Below are 24,039 nucleotides of genomic sequence, written 5' to 3' on the forward strand. Positions count from 1 at the left end.
GACACAGTTAACCAATGGTACAATGTGTGAGGTCCCAAGGAAGCAAGGAGTTGTAGGCACCTGGCTTCAGGACAACTGCTTTACAGTATGCTATAAAAGTTGAGAAGACTAGCATGAAAGGGACTTGGAAGGTCAGGAGGCAGAGGAGGGGAAGAATGCTCAAGAACCAGGGACCATGTGTCCAAAGTTACAGCAAAGAGGTGGAGGCATGAAAGGCATTCTGCCCGTATGAGTTTAAGCAGGTAAGACAATAGTATGACTAGGCAGGATCTCTCTGACTGCAGTGTAGACAATCCAGGGAGGGAAACCTGGAAGCCGAGAGACTAGCCAGGAAGTAGTGTTATGAAGCAGGTAAGGGACAGGTGTGACCTGCTGTAGGAGGTGATGCAGAAAATGAAGGAATGTTTTTGATAAGCATGTAGGTGGTCTACAAAGCTCTCAGTTACCACCAGGGAGAGGAATGCCAAGGTGGAGAAGATCATCTCAGGCACTCTAGGATCAACTCCAGGCAGCTAAGAGGATGGTGGCACCACTGACATACACAGAGAGGAGGAAAATGTCAACTACATTTCTGGACTTGCTGCGGAAGCAGAGAGGTCTAGGAGGCAGGAGTTTGGAGACAAATATCTCAGTGAGAACTAGCAAGGTGGAGTTTTGGAGAACATGGACGTGGTTGCAAGATCCAGGGAAAGGTGTATAGTAGGAGATGCTAGGAGGAAATGCTGAGGAAAGGCAGCATAAAAGAAACAGTCAAGAGGAACCCACACAGGAGGGTGGGTCTTGGAGAAAGCAAACCCAGAGGGTGAAACCTCGTGGGAGATGATGAAATTGAATCTTTCAAGACAGCTGCTTAAAGGACACTTTTTAAGAGTGTTGATCATAATTTTGCTCACTCAGATAAGTGGATGATTATTTGGTTAATTCCTCACTTCAGCTGGAATATAAATTCCACACAGGCAAGAAGCAAGCTTATTTGGTTGTATTTTTAAAATATACATTTGCTGCGCACCGGTAGTCCCGGGTACTTGGGACGCTGAGGCAGGAGAATCGCTTGAGCTGGAAGGCAGAGGTTGTAGTGAGCCGAGATTGTGCCACTGCACTCCAGTCTGGCAAAAGAGCAATACTCCATCTCATATATATGTGTGTGTGTGTGTGTGTGTGTGTGTGTGTGTGTGTGTGTGTGTATACACACAGACACATTTGCTAAGCGCCCAAGTGCCTTCATCACCATCACCATCATCATCATCTAGGGAAATGAACACAAATGTGACACTGGAAATTCACATTTGAATTTGGAAATTCATCCATGAATCGGCCAGAGGGTTGTGGTGGTGGTGGCTGGTGATGGTCATGGTTGCTTTAAAAGATGCATGCTTTATCATGGTTTATGAGAGAATCATCAAGAATGGAAAGAATGTAGCACACGGACCATAATTCTAATTCCATAGCCACAGCAGGCATCACTAATTGATGACTATCCCTTGCTGCAGGATCATTCTTATCTCAGGGTGCTGGCAGCCAGAACCAATCAATCAGCCTTAGGAGGGAAAATCCATTTGTCGTCCATTCAATGTGTGATTTGGGTGTAGAGCATCTCCTGCACTGCAGCTGCTGCTATGAGATTAATTCCTTTAGAGGTTTACTGATTAATGGATGTTGAATTATCCCAAATGCTTCCCTGTTACCCACTGAGAAGTATCCTTTGGTCTACATGTGGATGAGATGTAACTGAGTCAGGGGAAATTTTTTTTTTTAACCCGGAAGTCTATTCAGAGGATAAAATTAAGCTAGATTTTCTTTATTTAGGTTGATAAGTAAAACCAGTCGATGATGCTTCTTTGAAAAGTGTTCATTTGGGAATAAAACGGTATTTAACTCAGACACAGTTTGGTGGCTCTGGTCACTTTGAAGAGTTTTTTGGATAAATGGCCAAATACTACACATCTCAGAATTTGTGGGCCACAGGGTCTCTGTTGGAACTCTTCAAAACCGTGTACCTAGGGCAAAAACAGTCACAGGCAATGAGTAAATGAATGTATATGGCTGTGTTTCAAGAAAACTTTAATAAGAAAAACAAGTCAAGGGTCAGATGTGTTCCAGGGTCAACAGTTTCCAGACTCTTGGTCTAGATTGTCCTTGATGGTTTGGAAAAAGTAGATAGATAATCAATAATTCTTTTATTTATTGATTTATTTAGTGTGTGTGTGAGAGAGACAGACAGAAAGAGAGAGACAGAGAGATACAGTTTTGCTCTGTCCCCAGGCTGGAGTGCAGTGGCATGATCTCAGCTCACTGCAACCTCCATCTCCCGGGTTCAAGCGATTCTCCTGCCTCAGCCTCCTGAGTAGCTGGGATTACAGGCCTGTGCCACCACACCCAGCTGATTTTTGTATTTTTAGTAGAGACAGGGTCTTACCATGTTGGCCAGGCTGGTCTCGAACTCCAGACCTCAGGTGATCCGCCCAACTCAGCCTCCCAAAATGCTGGAATTACAGGCATGAGCCCCTGCACCCGGCCAGATATTCGATAATTCATCAGGAACATTTGGTGGAAACTTCTGACGGCTGAAATTTCAGCATGTTATTTTATTTGTGATCTGTAATTCCGTTTGCATTAATTTAGCAAAATTCTAATTTTTTGCAATAAGTCATCCTTTCATCCTTTGCCCAGGAGGAGGTAATCAAATATATTAGTTGAGAGTTAAGAATAAATTACTTTTTTTGTGAAAGTTTAAATCATATTTTTATTACATGTTATTTCCTCTTTCTTGTTCCAATTCATGCTAATCTGTTCGTGCTTCTTTTGCATGTGGAATGAAGGATTAGTAACTGGTGGAATATGATTCTTTCATTTTTCTTAAGAAAACTATTATTGATGGGGTGTTTTTGCTTCTTCACTACTTTCCTTTTGTATTTATTTCTGCACAATGTCATTATTTTCATATTCTTGCTTCCTAATTTTACTTGATTTCTTAGGGGCCCGGTCATCATTTGCTTTTTCATTTCTTACTAGCGCAAGAACTTAAGAGTGATACAAATCTTCAGAATATTTTGGTTGCATTCTGCAGACAGTGACACCTTCCATTTCCATGGATATTATTTACAAAACATTTTTGTCACCTGCTATGAATTGTCAACCTGCCCTCATGCTTTAAAAGGACATTTTTTGAAATCAACCTGAGTTTGGGCACTGGGAAATTGCATACTTAATAAAATTAAACATTAAAAAAGAGGGTCTTTCTGCTTCACGATCAACTGAGGCAGCAGGGTGATAGATGGAGGGGATAAGGGATGGACCCTGTATTGGTTAGGGTTCTCTAGAGGGACAGAACTAACAGGATAGATATACATAAAGGGGCATTTATTCAGTATTAACTCACGCAATCACAAGGTCCCACAACAGACTGTCTGCAGGCTGAGGGGCAAGGAAGCCAGCCCAAGTGCCAAAGCTCAAGTACTTGGAGTCCAATTTTCGAGGGCAGGAAGGATGCAGCACGGGAGAAAGATGCAGTCTGGGAGGCTAGGCCAGTCCAGTCTTTTCACGTTTTTCTGCCTGCTTATATTCTAGCCTCACTGGTCCGCTGATGAGATGGTCCCCGCCCAGATGATTAAGGGTGGGTCTGCCTTTCCCAGCCCACTGACTCAAATGTTAACATCCTTTGGCAACACCCTCACACACACACCCAGGATCAATACTTTGCATCCTTCAATCCAATCAAGTTAACACGACGTATTAATCATCACGGAACCCATTCCAAGGGCAGAAGTTTATAGAGGACACAGGGCCTCAGCCAGCTCCACAGTGTGCAGGGATCAGATAACAAGGGTGAATTTCTGTACAGCAGGAGGAAAAAAAAAAATTTCTGTACTCTGAGCTTCCACCCTCCCCTGCAAAAAAAAAAACAGGATTCCCCCAGGTACCCCCAGAACCTAAATCTTGTTCTGTGCCAGGGAGGTATAGAGTACAGGAGCCCGGCTCACTCCTGGGGAAGGAAACCACTGCTCATAGCTGCAGAAGAGCTGTGGTTCTGTGGGGGCCGATCAGCCTCAGGGCTCGTGGGGACAATGAGGGCAGAGAAAACAGGAGAAGCAGGAGAAGGGAGTGGCATGGGTTGTCCTTGGTCTGACTCAAAGGAACCATTGGGAGCACTGAGGGAGGGAACCCCGTGGCAAGACGCTGAGATGACGCAAGCTTTCTGGGGGTTACAGAAAAGTTTTCAGGTGGCCCCCTGGAAAGGAGCATTGGTTGTTCTGGGCTGAATTTTGTCCCCCCCAAATTCATACATGGAGGTCCTCACCCCTAGGACTTCAGAATGTGACTGTAATTGGAGATGGGGTCTTTAAAGAGGCAATTAAGGTAAAAGGAGATTCCGGGAGGTGGGGGAGAGCCTGAGTCAATGGGACTGGCTCCTTATAAGAAGAGGAGATGAGGGCACAGACACACACAGAGGGACGAGCCTGTGAGGACACAGGGAGAAGACGGGATCTCCAAGTCCAGGAGAGAGACCTCAGGAGGAACCAGCCTTGCCCATACCCTGATCTCAGACGTCCAGTCTCCAGGACTGTGGGAGAATCAATGTCTGTTGTTTACAATCCACCCAATCTACGGTATTCTGTGATAGCAGCCTGAGATGGACTGACATCCCATAAGAAGAGGGGATGAGGACACAGACACACACAGAGGGACAACCCTGTGAGGACTCAGGAATTTCCTGATGGCGTCTCCAAGCCCAGGAGAGAGGCCTCAGGAGGAACCAGCCCTGCCCATACTCTGATCTCAGACGTCCAGTCTCCAGGACTGTGGGAGAATCAATGTCTGTTGTTTATAAGCCGCCCAGTCTATGGTATTCTGTGATAGCAGCCTGAGATGGACTGACATCCCATAAGAAGAGGAGATGAGGACACAGACACACAGGGACGAGCCTGTGAGGACACAGGGAGAAGACGGCATCTCCAAGCCCAGGTGAGAAATCTCAGGAGGAACCAGCCTTGCCCATACCCTGATCTCAGACGTCCAGTCTCCAGGACTGTGGGAGAATCAATGTCTGTTGTTTACAATCCACCCAGTCTATGGTATTCTGTGACAGCAGCCTGAGATGGACTAAGACGTCTCATAAGAAGAGGAGACGGGGACACAGACACACACAGAGGGACGACCCTGTGAGGACACAGGGAGAAGACGGTGTCTCCAAGCTAAGGAGAAAGCAAGCCTACCGACACGGTGACCTGACACATGTAGCCTCTACAACTCTGAGAGAATAAATATCTCTTGTTTAAGCCGCCTGGTCAGGAGGACTCTGTAACAATCGGCAACCCAATAAGATGAATACCGGGACCAGAGCATTAGAAGCACCGTAGGTGGTCTCTGGCAGCCACGCTTCTGCTATGAGAATCAGCTCTAACCATCTGTTACCGGGACATGGGGCAACCAGCCAGGTAGGGGTCACCTGGTCTCCTTCCTCCTCTCTCTCACCTGGACCCAGGTGGGTGCTCCAAGGGCAGCTCATGGCGGAAGAGAGGAAAAGGAGTATGAGAGGACGCCTACCCCTGCCGCATCCCAGGACTGGGCCAGAGGCAGCAGAAATCTCCCTTCTGAAAGGGGAAGATGACGTGAGCTCCGGCCCTGGCCTAAGTCTCTGAATCCAGACTCTGTTTTGTGATGAAAGTGATGGCGGTAACCTGGGAGGGGGTGGGTAGGTAGGTTCAGTGTCCACCTCTGTTTCCAGCCAGGAGCTTGGGAGAGGGAGACAGCACACGGATGACACCCCACGGGCTGTGTGCTTGTGTGTGCTTGGCGTGCTGGACACAGGCGCGTCGCAGTCTTTCTTGAGCTAAAACATGGGTACTTTTATCGCCTCATGAGTGTGTTACCAGTTGACACACATGAGTCCCTCACTCACCAACGCTGCTGCGTAAGGATACCCCACAGATAAATCTTCTCAGGCCTCGTGTTTTATTTATTCCTCTCTCTATCTCCCTGATCTGGCCTTTTCCGATTCAGATCCAGCTGGGTTGTTGAGCATCTCCAATTTAAGGGCAATTACTTTTATTTATTTATTTATTTATTTATTTATTTAGAGATGGAGTCTCGCTGTGTCACCCAGGCTGGAGTGCAGTGGCATGAGCTCGGCTCACTGAAACCTCCGCCTCAGCCTCCTGAGGAGCTGGGATTACAGGCGCCCGCCACCACGCCCGGCTAATTTTTGTATTTTTAGTAGAGACGGAGTTTCGCCATGTTGGCCATGGTGGTCTCGAACTCCCGACCTCAAGTGATCCACCCGCCTCAGCCTCCCAGATTGCTGGGATTACAGGCATGAGCCACCATGCCCGGCCTCATTTTTAAAATAATTTTTAATTGTGGAAAAACACACATAACATAAAGTTTAGCATTTTAACCTTTTTTTTTTTTTTTTTTTTTTGAGACAGATTCTCACTCTTGTCACCCAGGCTGGAGTGCAGTGGCACGATCTCGGCTCACTACAACCTCTGCCTCCCAGGTTCAAGCGATTCTCCCGCTCAGCCTCCCAAATAGCTCGGATTACAGGCGCCCGCCACCACGATCGGCTAATTTTGTATTTTTAGTAGACAGGAGGTTTCTCCATGTTGGTCAGGCTGGTCTCAAACTCCTGACCTCAGGTGATCCACCCGCCTCGGCCTCCCAAAGTGCTGGCGTGAGTCACCATGCCCAGCTGCATTTTTAAAAAATAATTTTTAATTGTGGAAAAATACACATCACATAAAGTTGAGCATTTTAACCATGTTTACATGCACAGTAAAGTGGTATTAAATACATTCATATTGTTATGCGGCCATCACCACCGTGCATCTCCAAAATATTTTCATCCTGCCAAATGGAAACTATGTTCCCATTAAACATGAACTCCCTACCTCCTCCTCACTCAACCCCTGTAACTACCCCATTCTACTTTCTGTCTCTAAGAATTTAAAGGTACTCCGTGTACCTCCTAGGAGTGGAATCCTACAGTGTTTGTCCTTTTGGGATTGGTTTATTTCACTTAGCATTAATAACCTCAAGGTTAGCCCACACTGCAGCATGCATCTGAATATCCTTCCTTTTTATGACTGCGTAATATTCCACCATTTGGGTACATTTTGCTTATCCATTTGCCGGTGGAGGGACACAATTTCTCTCTACCTTTTGGTTATTGTAAATAATGCTGCTACTGTGAACGTGGTTTGGGCAAATATCTGTTGGAGACCCTGTTTCCAATTCTTTGGGGTATATACCCAGCAGTGGCAACTGCTGGTGCCATCTGTTCTTACTTTTTATTTCGTGGAATGCTGTTTTATTGGGGACCCATGAATTTGGCAGGCGTAATCTATCCTCGGGCAGTCAGTGAACTCCAATTATAAAGAAACTCTCCAGGTGGTCCCTCCTTAAAAGTCAGGTTCCTTCAAGACAGAATATAAGTGGCCTGCCCTCAGTCAGAAGGCATGCACGAAGGCATAACCCAAGAATTTAAGACGCAGCCAAGAGCCCTTTCCCGTGAGGAGTCACGGGTAGGAATTCTCAGGCAGGCAGGGGACTGGGGGTAAAAATCAATCCACCTAGGGATGGAATCCCGCCAAGTAAGACAGGAATGTACAAGGCAGCAGACACAGGGGTCACGCCCAAAAATGCAAAGGCTGATGTGAGAAACCTGCCCCAAAGCACCCAACCTGTCTTAAGTGAAATTGAAGAGGACTCCTGTGATACCAGCACTTTGGGAAGCCAAGGTGGGCAGATCACCTGAGATCAGGAGTTCGAGACCAGCCTGACCAACATGGTGAAACCCCGTCTCTACTAAAAATACAAAAATTAGCCGGCTGTGGTGGCACATACCTGTAATCCCAGCTACTGGGGAGACTGAGGCAGGAGAATTGCTTGAATCCAGGAGACCGAGATCGCGCCACTGCACTCCAGCCTGGGTGACAGAGCGAGACTCTGTCTCAAAAAAAAAAGGAAAGAAATTCAAGAGGGACTGTGATAAATAAGAGCAGTGATTGCTACACAGTCCAAGGTGATCCATGTGGATGAGGCAGCAATGGTGCATCCAACCAAGTGAGGTTTGTAAGGTTAGGAAGGTGGAGGGAAAATGCTGTCCTTCACCATCCCTCCCCACAGGGAGGCCACAGGTACGCCTGCAGTTCAAACGTGCTGCTTAAACAAAGCATCCCAATCCCCCCAAGGGTTTCCGATCCTGGGGAAATGGCAATGGGTATGATGGTCAGGGAGGGTGACGCTAGCCTCAAGCCCAGCCCTTCACTTCAATGGGATTTAAATGCCACGCACGTTACAGTTCAGATTTATGAAATCTCTGCCTTTATCTAAAGCATATATAATTTCAGAAAGTAGATGTAAAGCATTTATAATTTTATATATACGGCACATGTAATTTAGGAGGGCATGATGGTGCACGCCTGTAGCTCCTCGAGAGGCTGAAGTGGGAGGATCACTTGAGTCCCAGAGGCAAAGCCAGCCTGGGCAACACAGCAAGACTCACGTCTCTTAAAAAGTAAAATAAAATAAGTAGGTTTATAATTTTATGTATATATTAATTTTATATTTTATATATTGATATATGTTTATTATATATTACATGTTACAATATGTTTATTATATATCATGATATATTCTTATGTATTATATATTGTGTAACATAGTATATGTAAAATAATATATACATAAAATGAAACATTCAATAACTACAGTTTATACTTATATATTATAAATCCGTGTTTATTATAAAGTATGCTTTTAAAAATCTATTAAATATAAATATATACTATTTATAGAATAAATATTTAATATAAATAATCTATTTATAATATGACATACAAATATAATTTATAGGTATATATTTATGTAATATATATTTTATATACATACAAAATGTATTCTGCATATATTATTTTTATATATAAATATACAAACAAAATATATCAAAGTATATCTTTTATATAATTTTATATTACAAACTATACATTACTATATATACATTACAAAATGTAACATACCTATGAATGTGAATTCATATGTATATACATTATAATAATATAAATTCATATTATGTCATTATGTGTTTAATATATATATACTGAACATAATACATCACATATAATACATAATAATTTGATGTATATGCATTATAATAAAATAAATATATATTAAGTATGCAAACCTAAAATATTAATATATATCAAGTATATAAATGCATATACAATAAATATATAAACCTAAAATATGAATATATATAAAGTAGATGAATATCACACATAAACAAAATATAAATGTCTGGACATTGACCATGTACAAGTGTGCAGTGTGGACAGTGAATGGAAATGTGAGCATGAAATGTGTGTTGATGCCTCCCCATCTCCTGCGCACACACGACACACAGGAACCTCCCCGTCTCCTGCACACACGACACACAGGGACCTCCGCGTCTCCTGCGCGCACACGACACACAGGAACCTCCCCATCTCCTGCGCACACACGACACACAGGGACCTCCCCGTCTCCTGCGCGCACACGACACACAGGGACCTCCCCGTCTCCTGCGCGCACACGACACACAGGCACCTCCCCGTCTCCTGCGCACACACGGCACACAGGGACCTCCTCGTCTCCTGCGCGCACACAACACACAGGGACCATTCGGGGTTCAGGGATGTGTGTCTGTGGTGGGATCCCTGGCAATTTTTCTGATTTGCCCGATCACTCATGAGTTTCATGACTGTGACGATTTTTCACAGAAGAACCTTGGCTATGGACAAAATGGGCTGGCAGATGCAGGGGGAACCCGAGGCGAGGCTGTTTGTGTCCGGGCTGGCTGTCCTGGTGGCTGCAGGTGCCTAGGCCGTGTGGACATCTGAGCAGATAGAGCGCCAGAGGAGAGGGCAGGACGGGGATGGGAGTGCAGACAGCAGGGTTCCTGAGAAGGCCAGTGGGCCCAGGGAGGGGTACACCTGCCCCATGGGAGAGACCTGGACGCTCTGTGGCAGCAGGGGGCCAGGGCAGGAGGGAACTCGGCCCCACCCACATACTGCAAGCCGGTGGGCCAGGTCAGAGTTCCAGGGCAGGATGAGGTTACAGCTACAGGTGAGGATGACGTCACATTTACAAGCGATGTTAACAGGTTAGAGCTACAGGTGAGGATAAGAGTTGGCGTTGGGGCCGGGCGCAGTGGCTCACACCTGTAATCCCAGCACTTTGGGAGGCTGAGGCGGGCGGATCACGAGGTCAAGAGATCGAGACCATCCTGGCCAACGTGGTGAAACCCCGTCTCTACTGAAAATACAAAAATTAGCTGGCCATGGTGGCACGCACCTGTAATCCCAGCTACTCGGGAGGCTGAGGCAGGAGAATCGCTTGAACCTGGGAGGCGGAGGTTGCAGTGAGCCGAGATCACACCACTGCACTCCACCCTGGGCAACAAGAGTGAAACTCCGTCTCAAAAAAAAGAAAAAAACACTAAATAAGCTCCTGTGCATGCTGTACAGAGAATATTTCCTGTTTGGAAGCGTTTGGAGCTACAGTTTATGAGAAAAAGAGCAAAGGACCCCACATAGTTCCCCTAGCCATCATTCATGCCTTCATTAATTGCACTTTATATATATATATATATATATATTTTATTTTTTTTTTTTTTTTGAGACAGAGTCTCGCTCTGTCGCCCAGACTGGAGTGCGGTCGCACGCTCTCGGCTTACCACAAACTCCGCCTCCCGGGTTCAAGCGATTCTCCTGTCTCAGCCTCCTGAGTAGCTGGAATTGCTCTTAATATTTTAAAGGATACTGCAGAATACAGAGGCATTTGAAGGAATAAAGAGAACAGCTGAAAACACCTGAAATTCAGCTTCTTTTTATTATTATTCCATTTTTATTCAGAGAAAAGGGTCTTGCTCTGTCGTCCAAGCTAAAGTTCAGGGTCGCGATCATGGTTCACTGCAGCCTTGACCTCCAGGCTCAAACCATCCTCTCGCCTCAGCCTCCTGGGTATCTGGGACTCTAGGCACGTCCCACCTCACCTGGCTAACTTTTTAATTTAGTTGTAGAGACAAGGTCTTGTTATGTTGCCCAGGCTGGTCTCGAATTCCTGGGCTCAAGTGATCCTCCTGCCTCTGTCTCCCGAGTAGCTGGGACCACAGTGCACCCCACCAAGCCAGGCTGATTTGTTAATAGTTTGTAGAGACGGAATCTCACCGTGCCACCCTGGCTGCTGTCGAACTCCTGGCCTCAAGCAATCTTCCTGCCTCGGCCTCCCAAAGTGCTGGGATTCCAGGCGTGAGCCACCGCACCCGGCCCTGGCATTTGCCCCTCTTGAGACACAGTGGGAAAGGAACTGTGAATAGTTATTTTCACACGTGCCGCCTGTGCTCTGGTGGGAGAAGAGCCTTGTTTCTCTACCTCAGTTCTCACTCACAGACAAAAAAAAAAACCAGTAACACAGCCAGGCAGGGTACAGATAACTCCCCCCGCTGACAGAGCCACTTTTTTTTTTTCCCATTTTAACAACACTCATTATTTCTTATCTGTTAAATAGCGCGTACAATTTGTGCCTCTAAACCCACTCGATAATCTTTTGGGTAATTAACTTGTAAAACAACCCCAGTCCTCGTTACGGGCGGGATTGAAAAATGTGAAGTGGAGCATTTGCAAAGCAGATCATACACAATCACTTATTAAACATGCCCCAGGTGTGCCGGCAAGTCGGCGGCAAGGGGAAGCCCCCAGCCTTGTCAATATCCAATATAAAAAGTGTCAATATAAAAAGTGTCAATATAAAAAATATGTCAATATAAAAAGTGCCAATATCCTCAGAGCACGCGCGCACACGCACACACACACATAGATACATATGCCAACAGGCTGATAGATTCAGGGTCTGGAGAAGGACTGCACAAAGAGATGAGTTGCAGAAGGGGGCTCGCTTGCAGACCCTGGTAGGTGAGCAGGAGCAGGGATTAAGGATCTCGTGGTGCTGCAGAAGTATCTCGGAATGGGTCGGGGCAATCGTGCATTCAAAAGCAAGATATGTCAGTATTACTCATCTCAGAAACAGCCTTGCTTCGAACTGCAGGCGGTGATTCCGCCAGAGGTGGGCTCCAAGACGTGGTAAACACTCCAGTCAGAGCACCTCTAACCTCTACCTAACTGTAACCCTAACCCTAAATATTAGGGAAATAGGAGATGATGAGTTTTCAAAAAACAGCTGGGCACGGTGGCTCACCGTGCCTGTCATCCCAGCACTTTGGGAGGCTGAGGTAGGAGGATCGCCTGAGGCCGGGAGTTGGAGACCGAAACCCAAAGAGGCTGTGAACGACAATGCATCGTCATTTCTGCAAACGCACCAACTATCTGGGAGGCCCGTGTGTGGATGTGCTGATTCTTACGTATTTAAACACCCATGGAAAGGCCGTTTTGCTCCCTAGTGAAAATAGACACTGGGCTCTATCGAGCCACGAAAAGATGCAAAGGAACCTTAAATGCATATTCTTTTTTTTTTTTTTTTTTTTTTTGAGATGGACTCTTGCTATATCACCTAGGCTGGAGTGCAGTGGTGCAATCTCAGTTCACTGCAAACTCCGCCTCCCGGGTTCAAGCGATTCTCCTGCCTCAGCCTCCTGAGTAGCTGGGATTACAGGCATGCGCCCCCATGCCTGGCTAATTTTTGTATTTTTATTTATTTATTTATTTAATTAGTTAGTTAGTTATTTTGAGACAGAGTCTCGCTCTGTCGCCCAGGCTGGAGTGCAGTGGCGCAATCTCAGCTCACTGCAAGCTCCGCTTCCCAGGTTCACGCCATTCTCCTGCCTCAGCCTCCCGAGCAGCCGTGCCCACCACCACACCCGGGTAATTTTTTGTATTTTTAGTAGAGATGGGGTTTCACCGTGTTAGCCAGGATGGTCTCCATCTCCTGACCTTGTGATCCACCCACCTCGGCCATAGTGATTTGGAAGATTAAAATTCAGCCTTACCACCCTGAGAAATGAAGAGCCCTGAATAGAAGGGACACAGTGAGACCTGCAAGGACAAATTAAACTTTCAGAGAGTGTGGGACATCTACGGCCGTGCATGAGAACACATACAATGACTTCAAGGAAAAATTACGAACAGGAACGCATGAGTCTGTCTGTCTATCTACACATATGTCTGTCTGCAGCCTAACTCAGGACACTACTCAAAAACATGAAGGAAAAAAAAGGACTCACTATGAAAAAGAAAATAGTCAATAAGGGCCATTTTATGTTTAAAAAAAAAAACACACAGGCTGAGCGTGTTAGCTCACGCCTGTAATCCCAGCACTTTGGGAGGCCAAGGCAGGCAGATCACAAAGTCAGGAGATCAAGACCATCCTGGTTAACACGGTGAAACCCTGTCTCTACTAAAAATACAAAAAATTAGCTGGGTGTGATGGTGCACGCCTGTAATCCCAGCTCCTTGGGAGGCTGAGGTAGGAGAATGGCTTGAACCAGGGAGTCGGAGGTTGCAGTGAGCCAAGATCGCACCACTGAACTCTAGCCTGGGCAACAGAGCAAGCCTCCGTCTCAAAACAAACAAACAAACAAACCAAACAAACAAACAAACAAAATGTAGGGTTGAGCTTGGTGTCTTAACCTGTAATCCCAGCACTTTGGAAGGTGGGAGGATCACTTCAGGCCAGGAGTTTGAGACCAGCCAGGGCAACGTAACGAGACCCCATCTCTAGAAAAAATTTAAAAAACAAAATTAGCCACGTGCAGTGGTGCATGCTAGTAGTCCCAGCTACCCTGGAGGCTGAGGTGGGAAGATAGCTTGTGCCCGGGAGTTTGAGGCTGCAGTGAGCTATGATCACACCACTGCACTCCAACCTGGGTGACAGGCAAGACCTTGTCTCCAAAAAAAAAAAAAACAAACAAAAGAAAAAACACGAAGGTAATTTTTAATATATGCTGAACCAGAATACACATCCACAATCTGGTTAAAACTTCTCTTGGGGATAAACATAATTAATCGTTGGTTAACACACTCACATCAAGTGCTACGATGTCAACTTCTGCCTCAAGGACTCTATGTTGTAAAATTATGCCTCAAGGACTCTAGGCTGTAAAATTGTGTCTCAAGAATTCTGCACATTAAAAATGCATACCCAGGGGTGCGGGGAGAATTCTGTGCCATCAACACTCACATTGTCATTTTTCCAAGTTTTTCAAGTTCCTTAAGAACCCTTCTATCCAATCCGAAAGTCTACAGGTAGAAGAAAAATTCTAGGTGTCTTCTTGCCCCAAGATATGTCTGCCTCCCGACCTGGAGTTCTCGCTGTGTTTGATGATGAAGACCAGTAGACGGCTACGCAGAGACTCTTGTATGTCATCATGAATAACACGTCCCAGTCATGTGTCACAGGTGAGCCTATAAAACAGGCCCCGAGGTAGACTGTCCTGGGAGCCACTGTGTTTCAGGCACTGGAGCAGAGACTCAGAAGGTAGAATCCATCTCTGCCCTCACAAAGCTCTGACTTTAGCGGGCACAGGTGATGAGGAGGGCGGCCATTTCCAAAACAACACAGTCTTCTCTTGCACGCAGAACAGGTCACAAAGCGCTCTCTGACTGACCACAGGCACTCATCCTGCGCTACACTGACCCTCGTGTTTTCAAGCTACTAAATTACGTGGATTATCTGTTATCAAGTTTCATCCTGATTTCACAGTCTTCTGTTTTCACGATAAATTCGAGTATTTTACAGGTCATCGGACAGGCCAAAATAATGGTTCACAAAGATCTGTTTCCAAGGTAGACGTGCCTCCCAAGGCAGCATGCACCATGTACCTTCCTGACACCCATCAATCACAGAAGGCATTGACCCATGGTTTCTTTTACTGAAAACAAACTTGACCTAATAACTGGGTAGAAGCACACGAAGCAAACAGCTAGTCCCTCTTTCCGAGGAAGACAGCACAAGGTACTGGCAGAATAATATTTGGGAAGCTTTTTTTTTTTTTTTTTTTAAGATGAAGTTTCGCTCTGTCGCCCAGGCTGGAGTGCAGTGGCAGGATCTCGGCTCACCGTAAACCTCCGTCTCCCGGGTTCAAGCCATTCTCCTGCCTCAGCTTCCTGAGTAGCTGGAATGACAGGCACCCGTCACCACACCTGGCTAATTTTTGTATTTTTGGTAGAGATGGGGTTTCACCGTGTTGGCGAGGCTGGCCCTGAACTCCTGACCTCAAGCTATCTGCCCGCCTAGGCCTCCCAAAGTGCTGGGATGACAGGCGTGAGCCATCGCATCTGGCTGGGAAGCTAAATGCATCAGAAGATGCTGTTTGTGATTAAAGTTCCACAATCGTTATAGAAAATTAGGAGGCCGCGCACCGTCCAAGGAGAACACGCAGCACGTGTGTACTCTGCTCTCTGTTCGGATTGAGGATGAGGAGGATTCCACCGTGGCCTGCACCACAGCAGAATGGACCTTCCTTCGGTGCCTTTAAGACTGTGTCAGTGGTTCTCTCTCCCCATCTGGGTTCATTTGAACCCGGCTGTGCCTTTCTGTGTTGGCTTTCATTGAGTTGCTGGGTTTGATTTATTTGTATTTGGAGGAGTTTCGGTAAGTGAATGAGACTATTTGTTCTAAGTAAGACAGCTTTCATCAGCAGGTAATTACCCAGGAGCCACAAAGGTGTGGGCACGACGGCTAAATGATGGGGCAATGAGCCATCTCGCCCAGATTCCTGAACACAATCGCGCATTTCTAATTCCAGAGCCCAATTAGCCGGCCTTCTGTGGGGACGTGGCTGCCCATGCCCTGCCCAGCGTGGGATCTCAGCGGAGCACGACTTCAAAGACAGAAAGTACAACAAAGTACACAGGCCAGAGTATTCACTCAAGAACTAAGGAGAGAGAATTGAGAGCAGGGAAGGCAGGACGGGAAAGCAGGCTAGAGAGGCGCCCAGCATGTCGAAATAAGTGTGTGCCTGGCACTCCACAGCAGTCTGTGCTCCTGGAGTCACGACGTGTGCTTACTCGCTTAAAAATCAATCCACACGGCTCAACCGCGGTCTCCCAAAGCAGGTATCCCAGCAGAGCAAGAATGAAACAGCACGTTCAGCTCCCTCTGTCCCTCGTGGGACAACTGGCGGTTGTGGGGACAAGAACCAAGCCTGGAGACAGACTCAGTCGAGATAAAGGCTCAACGGCCACAGCCGAAATGGCCCCTCCCAGCTGGGCCTCGGCATCCTCTACCCAGGATGGACAGTCCCCCAGCAGTGGACATGCCAGGGCCACCACGGATGGATGTCCAAACCTGTTCAGATTTTAAACTTTTTTCTTAAAAAAAAAAAAAAAAAAAAAAAAATTGCCTGGGTACATAGTAGGTGTATATATTTATGGCATATTGAGGTATTTTGATACAGGTATGAAATGTGTAATACTCACATCAAATAGGGTATCCATCCCCTCGAGCATTCGTTACTTGTTTGTGTCACAAACATTCCAATTACACCTTTAGTTATGTTTTATTTTATTTTATTTTTTGGGGGGGACGGAGTCTCTGCAGTCCAGGCTGAAGTGCAGTGGCACGATCGCAGCTCACAGCAACCTCCGCCTCCCAGGTTCTAAGACATGTTCCTGCCTACAAGGGGTGTTACAGATAAAATAAAGACTAGGAAATTCGGGGTGAAAGAACGTTAATTCATTTTGTTTGTTTGTTTTTTGGAGACAGAGTCTTGCTCTGTTGCCCAGGCTAGAGTGCAGTGGCACGATCTCGGCTGACGGCAACCTCCACCTTCCAGGTTCAAGCGATTCTCCTGCCTCAGCCTCCCAAGTAGCTGGGATTACAGGTGTGCGCCACCACACCCAGCTAATTTTTGTGTTTTTAGTAGAGACGGGGTTTCACCATGTTGGCCAGGCTGGTCTCGAACTCCTGACCTCAAGTGATCCACCCACCTTGGCCTCCCAAAGTGCTGGGATTACAGGCGTGAGCCCCCACGTCCGTCCACTTTTAGTTATTCTTAAATGGACCATGAAGTATTGTTGACTGGAGTCACCCTTTTGTGCTATCAAATATGAGATCTTACTCATTCTATCTAAGTATATTTTTGTGCCCATTAACCATCTCCACTGCACATCACATCTTCCCACCCTCTTACAAGATTGTAAACCTTTGAAACAGCCACAGAGAGCCCAAACAATTCTTTTCTTCTTTTCTATAAGATTGAATTAAAGGCCATCGGTATTGACATGCCAAAAATAAACTAAAAATTTTTAATGGTGTGAACAAATCATGTGTTAGTCATGCTACTTGTCCACAAAACATTGCATTTTAAAGAACGGATGATCGAATACTCTACACAAACTTTTCCAAGAAAACAGCAACGATGTGTTACTGCGGTTGGACGCAGTGGCTCATGCCTGTAATCCCAGCAATTTGGGAGGCCGAGGTGGGTGGATTATCTGAGGTCAAGAGTTTGAGACAAGCCTGGCTAACACGGTGAAACCCCATCTCTACTAAAAATACAAAAAATTAGCTGGGTGTAGTGGTGGGTGTCTGTAATCCCAGCTACTTGGGAGGCTGAGGCAGGAGAATCGCTTGAACCTGGGAGGCGGAGGTTGCCGTGAGCCGAGATCGTGCCACTGCACTCCAGCCTGGACAACAAGAGTGAAACTCTGTCTCAAAAAAAAAAAAAATTATTGGTCAAAATGTGTGTTGCCTAAATCTGAAACATTTTCAGAATCGAATAAAATTAAGTTGGTGATTATAAATCATTGCCTCTCGGCTGTCATTTTGGTTAGGCAGATCACATATGTGAATTTTTGGAAACTATTCTTTATATAGTTGTTTAGCCGTTCAGATTAAAAGCAAAGTCATAAGGAAAGAATGCCTCACTTGCCAGTTTCCAGAAACTTCTCCTTGGGCGGCAGATTGATGGTTGAATGCCTTTAGGATGGCAGCAAATCTACCACTTGAAGGCACCTGGGAATCTTTTCACGGCCTCATAAGAATGCAGATTGCAGGGCCCCACCCCCACCCCCAGAGGCCCGGATTCACAGGGGGGCCCTGGGAACTTGCATTTCTTGTCTGCTCCCCAGAAATGCTGATGTTACAGGTCCGGAGAAGGCACTCTGGGATTCACTGTGTTAGAAAATGCCCATTCTTTGAAAAACTGCTGCAAATGAGGAAGGGCCAAGGTGGCAGGGAATAGGAGCCACTGTCACAGATGAAACGGGAATTTACAAAAATTAAAAAATACATAAGCAAAAACTCAGCTGGATGTGAGAAAACCCAATTCTCCCTGAGGAAGAGAAAGAGCTGAAGTCCTTTAAAAATTAACTGCCTGCTTTTCTGTGGCTCAATAAGCCTCATCTCTCCCTTTCCCAAGCATTGTAAGAACTGTTTATGCAGCGGTACAGCTACAAAGTCACTAGGCAAATAATCTGAAATCAGAAAACATAGCATTCCTTAAAAAATAAAAAATAGTACGATACATGTCTCAATCAAATAAGCATCTTTGTTTCTCACTTCTACAATATACTTCCCCCTACACAGATCTCCCCCGCCCCACAAAATACTTAAAAAACATCCAAACTCTTTGTTCAAAACACTCAGTCCTTTAAATGTTCATCCGACCGGGTGGGTACACCTAAATAATTAAGTAATTCCTCCTCAACCCCTCGGTCTGTCTAATTCCTTAATTATCCTACTACACAGAAACCAATCCTTTCGCCCCAAGGCACATCCTAATGAGGAGAAAAGATGTGGCCAGGCTGCTGCCAGTTTGTGGTATCGCACATTGGGCTTGGCTCTGCCTCAGGGGGAGCCCCGACGGGTGTGTTCCTGAAAATCAAAGGGATCCTGCCATGCTGGCTATCAAATTTCAACACACCCCAGTCCTTGGCAGAGGGAACAAGGTGTTTCACCACAGCTTAGGGTAGAAAGGAGATATGAGCACAGGCAGGGATCTGGCTCAGCTCTGTGTACTGTTCCTTTCACTCTCGCGGCTTTTCAAAAGAATCAAGGCTGGGCGCGGTGGCTCACGCCGGTCATGCCAGCACTTCGGGAGGCTGAGGCGAGTGGATCATGAGGTCAGAAGTTCCAGACCAGCTTGGCCAAGATGGTGAAACCCCGTCACTACTAAAAATACAAAAATTAGCCGGGCGTGGTGGCGGGCACCTGTCATCCCAGCTACTCGGGAGGCTGAGGCAGAAGAATCGCTGAGGCAGGACAATCGCTTGAACCCGGGCTGCAGAGGCTGCAGTGAGCCGAGATCACGTCGCTGCACTCCAGCCTGCATGATAGAGTGAGACTCCGTCTCCAATCATCACCATCACCATCATCATCCTCATCATCAAAATAGGCCAGGCACAGTGGCTCACGCCTGTAATCCCAGCACTTTGGGAGGCCGAGGTGAATGGACTGCTTGAGCCCAGGAGTTCAAGATGAACCTGGGCAACGAGGCGAAACCCCGATTCTACAGAAATTAGCTGGGTGTGCTGCTGCACACCTGTATTCCCAGCTACTGGGGAGGCTGAGGCAGGAGAATCACTTGGGCCTGGGAGGCAGAGGTTGCAGTGAGCCGAGATAACACCACTGTACTCCAGCCTGGGCGACAGAGTGAGAGCTTGTGTCAGAAAACAAAGAAAGAAACAAAGAATCGAATTACACCCAGTCTCTGCTTGGAGAAATTCTCAAAAACCATCTCAATTCAAACAGCCAAGGAAGGGATATGCATTTTTTAAAAAAACGTAAGGTACCACACATAAACACGGCTGAGAAAAACACTTAGCATTTGGATGGCCAACAGGTATATGAAAAGGTGCTTTTAGGAAAAGGTACTCAGCCAGGCCTGGTGGCTCACGCCTGTCATCCCAGCACTTTGGAAGGCTGAGGCACGCGGATCACCTGAGGTCAGGGGTTCGAGACCAGCCTGGTCAACATGGTGAAACCCCATCTTTATTAAAAATACAAAAATTAGCCGGGCGTGGTGGTGTACGCCTGTCATCTCAGCTACTCAGGAGGCTGAGGCAGAAGAATCGCTTGAACCCGGGAGCCAGAGTTTGCCGTGCGCTGAGACTGCGCCACTGCACTCCAGCCTAGGTGACAGGGTGAGACTCCCTCTCAAAAACAAACAAACAAACAAATAAACAAAGAAAAGGTACTCAACATCACTAACTATCAGGGAAATGCAAATCAAAATCACCATGAGCTATCTATCATCGCACACCAGCTAACATGGTATTGTCAGAAGGCTGTTTTTGTTTCTGTTTCTTTATGTTTTTTTTTTTTCTCTTTGAGACAGAGTCTTGCTCTGTCGCCCAGGCTGGACTGCAATGGTGTGATCTCAGCTCACCGCAACCTCCGCCTCCTGGGTGCAAGCAATTCTTCTGCCTCAGTCTCCTGAGTAGCTGGGGTTACAGGCCCCCGCCACCACGCCTGGCTTATTTTTGTATTTTTAGTTGAGATAGGGTTTCACCATATTGGCCAGGCTGGTCTCCAACTCCTGACCTCAGGTGATCCACCCGCCTTGGCCTCCCAAAGTGCTGGGATGACAGGTGCGAGCCACCGCGCCCGCCAGAATGATGATTTCTGTCATTGATTACAAGTGTTGGGGAGGGTGTAGAGAAAAGGGGGCCCTCTTACACCATTGGTGGGAACGTGAATTAGCACAGCCACTATGAAAAACAGTACAGAAGTTCCTCAGATCATTAAAGATAAAAGCACCACGTCATTCACCAATCCCACTACTAGGCATAGACTCAAAGCAAATGCAATCGGTGTATCAAAGAAACGCCTGCATTCATACGTGCATTGCAGCACTATTCACAGCAGCCAAGATATGGCAACAACTTAGGTGTCCAACAACACACGAAAGGATAAAGACGATATAGATCTATGCCCGATGGAATACTATGCAGCCATAAAAAAGGAGGAAATCCTGTCTCCTGCTGCAACATGGATGGAACTGGAGGCCATTACCCTAAGGGAAATCACTCAGAAACCGAAAGTCAAATCCCATTGTTCTTATGTCGAGTTCAACTTCCTGGGTCCGACGCACAGACTTTGGCTGAAGGACGGATGAACACATGCACTCAGACACAGGTTTGCAGTGAAAGAGTGGCCTAGGGGATGGGGCCGCACAGACACGGAGGAGGGTGTTGTAAAGAGTCAGCAGCTGCTGGGCGCGGTGGCTCAAGCCTGTAATCCCAGCACTTTGGGAGGCCGAGGCGGGCAGATCACGATCACCTGAGTGGTCAGGAGATCGAGACCATCCTGGCTAACATGGTGAAACCCCGTTTCTACTAAAACTACAAAAAATTAGCCGGGCGTAGTGGCGGGCGCCTATAGTCCCAGCTACTGAGGAGGCTGAGGCAGGAGAATGGCATGAACCGGGGAGGCGGAGCTTGCAGTGAGCCGAGATGGCGCCACCGCACTCCAGCCTGGACGACAGAGCGAGACTCCGTCTCAAAAAAAAAGAATCAGCAGCCACGGCTTTGACAAGCTGGCACTGCGGGCCTTTATTTAGTATAGATTTAATGACAAAGGCCTTGAGTCAACACATTTGTGGGCAATTCATATGGTTGTCCCCCTAACCCGGAGAGAGGGACAGAGTAGTTCTGTGCGTGGATGATTAAAGGCCAGGTTCTGATGCGTAAGTAAACTAACTTATGTAGATCAGTTTCTTTACAGTCCCCTTGTTATCTAACCTAAGCTTTCGGGCACCAGATAAGAGAATCTGGCTGCCTTCAGCCAAATCTTATTCTGAAGTGTTTGTAAAACGTTCTGGCCTTCCAAGAAGCTTTACATCTTTCTACAACTTTTCCCACCACCCGGACTGACCTCCTACATTCTTCCTTATAAGTGGGAGCTAAATAATGTGTCTATGTGGGCAGACAGTGGAATAACAGACATTGAAGAGTCAGAAGGGTGGGAGTGGAAGAGGGGCAAGGGATGAAGAAGTACCTCTCACGTACAATGTACATGATTCAGGGGTTAGCTATACTAAAAGCCCAGACCTCACCACTACGCCATTCATCCATGTAACAAAAACCGTACTTGCACTGCCTACACGTATACGAATGAAAAGTAAAATAATCAAATAAAAGGACAGAGCACTGAGAATCTGGAAGGATATTAGAAAGTTGTGTGCACCCCTTGCTCAGTGTGAACAGGCAGAAAGAGCACACCAGAATTTGCTCTAGCACCTGGTCGAAAATCTTAAGGGCAAGCACATTCCTGTTTGAGTTATCTTTTTTTCTTTCTTTTTTGTTTTGAGACAGAGTGTTGCTCTGTCTCCCAGGCAGTCCTGGGTTCAAGCGATTCTCCTGCCTCAGCTTCCCGAGTAGTTGGGATTACAAGCACACGCCACCATGCCTGGCTAATTTTTGTATTTTTAGTAGTGACAGGGCTTCACCATGTTGGCCAGGCTGGTCTCGAACTCCTGACCTCAGGTGATCCGCCTGCCTTGGCCTCCCAAAGTGCTGGGATTAGAGGCGTGAGCCACCACGCCTGGCCTAATTTAGCTTAAGTCAAGAACTCCCGACCAGCAGAGGCACCTCCTGGCATGTGCCCTGGAGGTCAACAAGAAAGGACAATGGCTCCTGATCTCCGGGGAACCCACATTTGACTAAGAGTGCAAGCTACCAGCACATCCACACGCCTTTCCCAGCAGGTGTCGGAGCTGAGCGATGCTATCTTCGCCTTGCCTTCACCATTTCCGCTCTACGATGGGGCCAGAAATCCCCAAAAGAAACTGCAAAAAGCAGACACATCGCTCCCAAATGCCACTTGGCACATGACTGAAGCTCAGCCATGCACCACGCAAACCACCTGTCCCAAGGGAGAAAAAAAAGCCATTGGAGTATCTCTCGGTACCTTTGTCGTTCAAGGTTTCTTCTTTTATTTTGCTTACAACTTGATTGGCTTTGCTGTCATTATTTCCAGCTAAAAGGATAAAAAGAAAAAAGATACAGTGACTTGGATGATCATCCAGAAACTATTAACTGCAAAAAAAAAGAGGTTTTTAAGAGAAGTATAACACAAATTTGAAATGTGCCTTTGATGGACTTCCCTTTTTGCTAGCGTTTAACTTGACAGTCATTTTGGCAGACTAAAGCTATGCATTTAAGAGCCATTTTCTTTAGCCTGCATCGGCAGAAAGTACGAACGCATTTCACATTCTACTTTTCAATAATAACAGGGACTCAGGGCACCTGCTGGCGTAATTTGCACGTGAGAGCTGAGAATAGCATAAGCATAAAAATGTGCATTAAAGTGTCAGGATGGAAACGGAATTTTCGAAGGAGCTTTTACACTAGGAACATCCCAGTGTGCACTCACAGACTGCGCAATGCAGGTGATCACAGACCGCGCTTCCTACTGAGTGCTCACGATTTCTTTCTTTTTCTCTTTTTTAATTGTACTTGAAGTTCTGGGGTACATGTGCGGAAAGTGCAGGTTGCTTACATAGGCATACACGTGACATGGTGGTTTGCTGCACCCATCAACCCCTCATCTAGATTAGGTATTTCTCCTAATGCTATCCCTGTCTTAGCCCTCCAAACCCCCGACAGGCCCCAGTGTGTGATGTTCCCCTCCCTGTGTCCATGTGTTCTCATTGTTCAGCTCCCACTGATGAGGGAGAAGATGCGGTGTTTGGTTTTCTGTTCCCATGTTAGTTGGCTGCATGCTCAGGATTTCTTATTCCTGTCTCTGCAGCTCTGTAAAACTCTTCAAGTGAGGTTTCAGGAATATGCCTTTAGAAGGATGGAAAGAGGTGTTTTGCCTACAAGGCATGTTACAGCTAAAATAAAGACGAGGAAATCTGGGGTGAAAGAACATTAATTAGGTGTTTATTATTAGTATTATTATTTTTTTTTTGGAGACAGAGTCTTGCTCTGTTGCCCAGGCTGGAGTGCAGTGGTGCGATCTCAGCTCACCACAACCTCCACCTCCCCGATTCAAGCGATTCTCCTGCCTCAGCCTCCCGAGTAGATGGGATTACAGGCACCTGCCACCATGGCTGGCTAATTTTTGTATTTTTAGTACAGACGGGGTTTCACCATGTTGGCC

At 46.5% G+C, this 24,039-nt stretch overlaps 1 protein-coding gene across 1 annotated transcript in view; it reads right to left on the reverse strand.

The window, feature by feature from the left end:
• DHRSX (dehydrogenase/reductase X-linked) overlaps positions 1–24,039 on the reverse strand; it is a 274,696-nt gene that overhangs the window by 147,638 nt on the left and 103,019 nt on the right. Inside the window, exon 3 of the mRNA XM_025372286.1 lies at positions 22,843–22,911. Within this exon, the coding sequence (XP_025228071.1) occupies positions 22,843–22,911 (69 nt within the window). The remainder of the gene's footprint in view (positions 1–22,842; positions 22,912–24,039) is intronic.

Source organism: Theropithecus gelada, chromosome X, assembly GCF_003255815.1.
Source record: "Theropithecus gelada isolate Dixy chromosome X, Tgel_1.0, whole genome shotgun sequence".
Classification (NCBI taxonomy): Eukaryota; Metazoa; Chordata; class Mammalia; order Primates; family Cercopithecidae; genus Theropithecus; species Theropithecus gelada.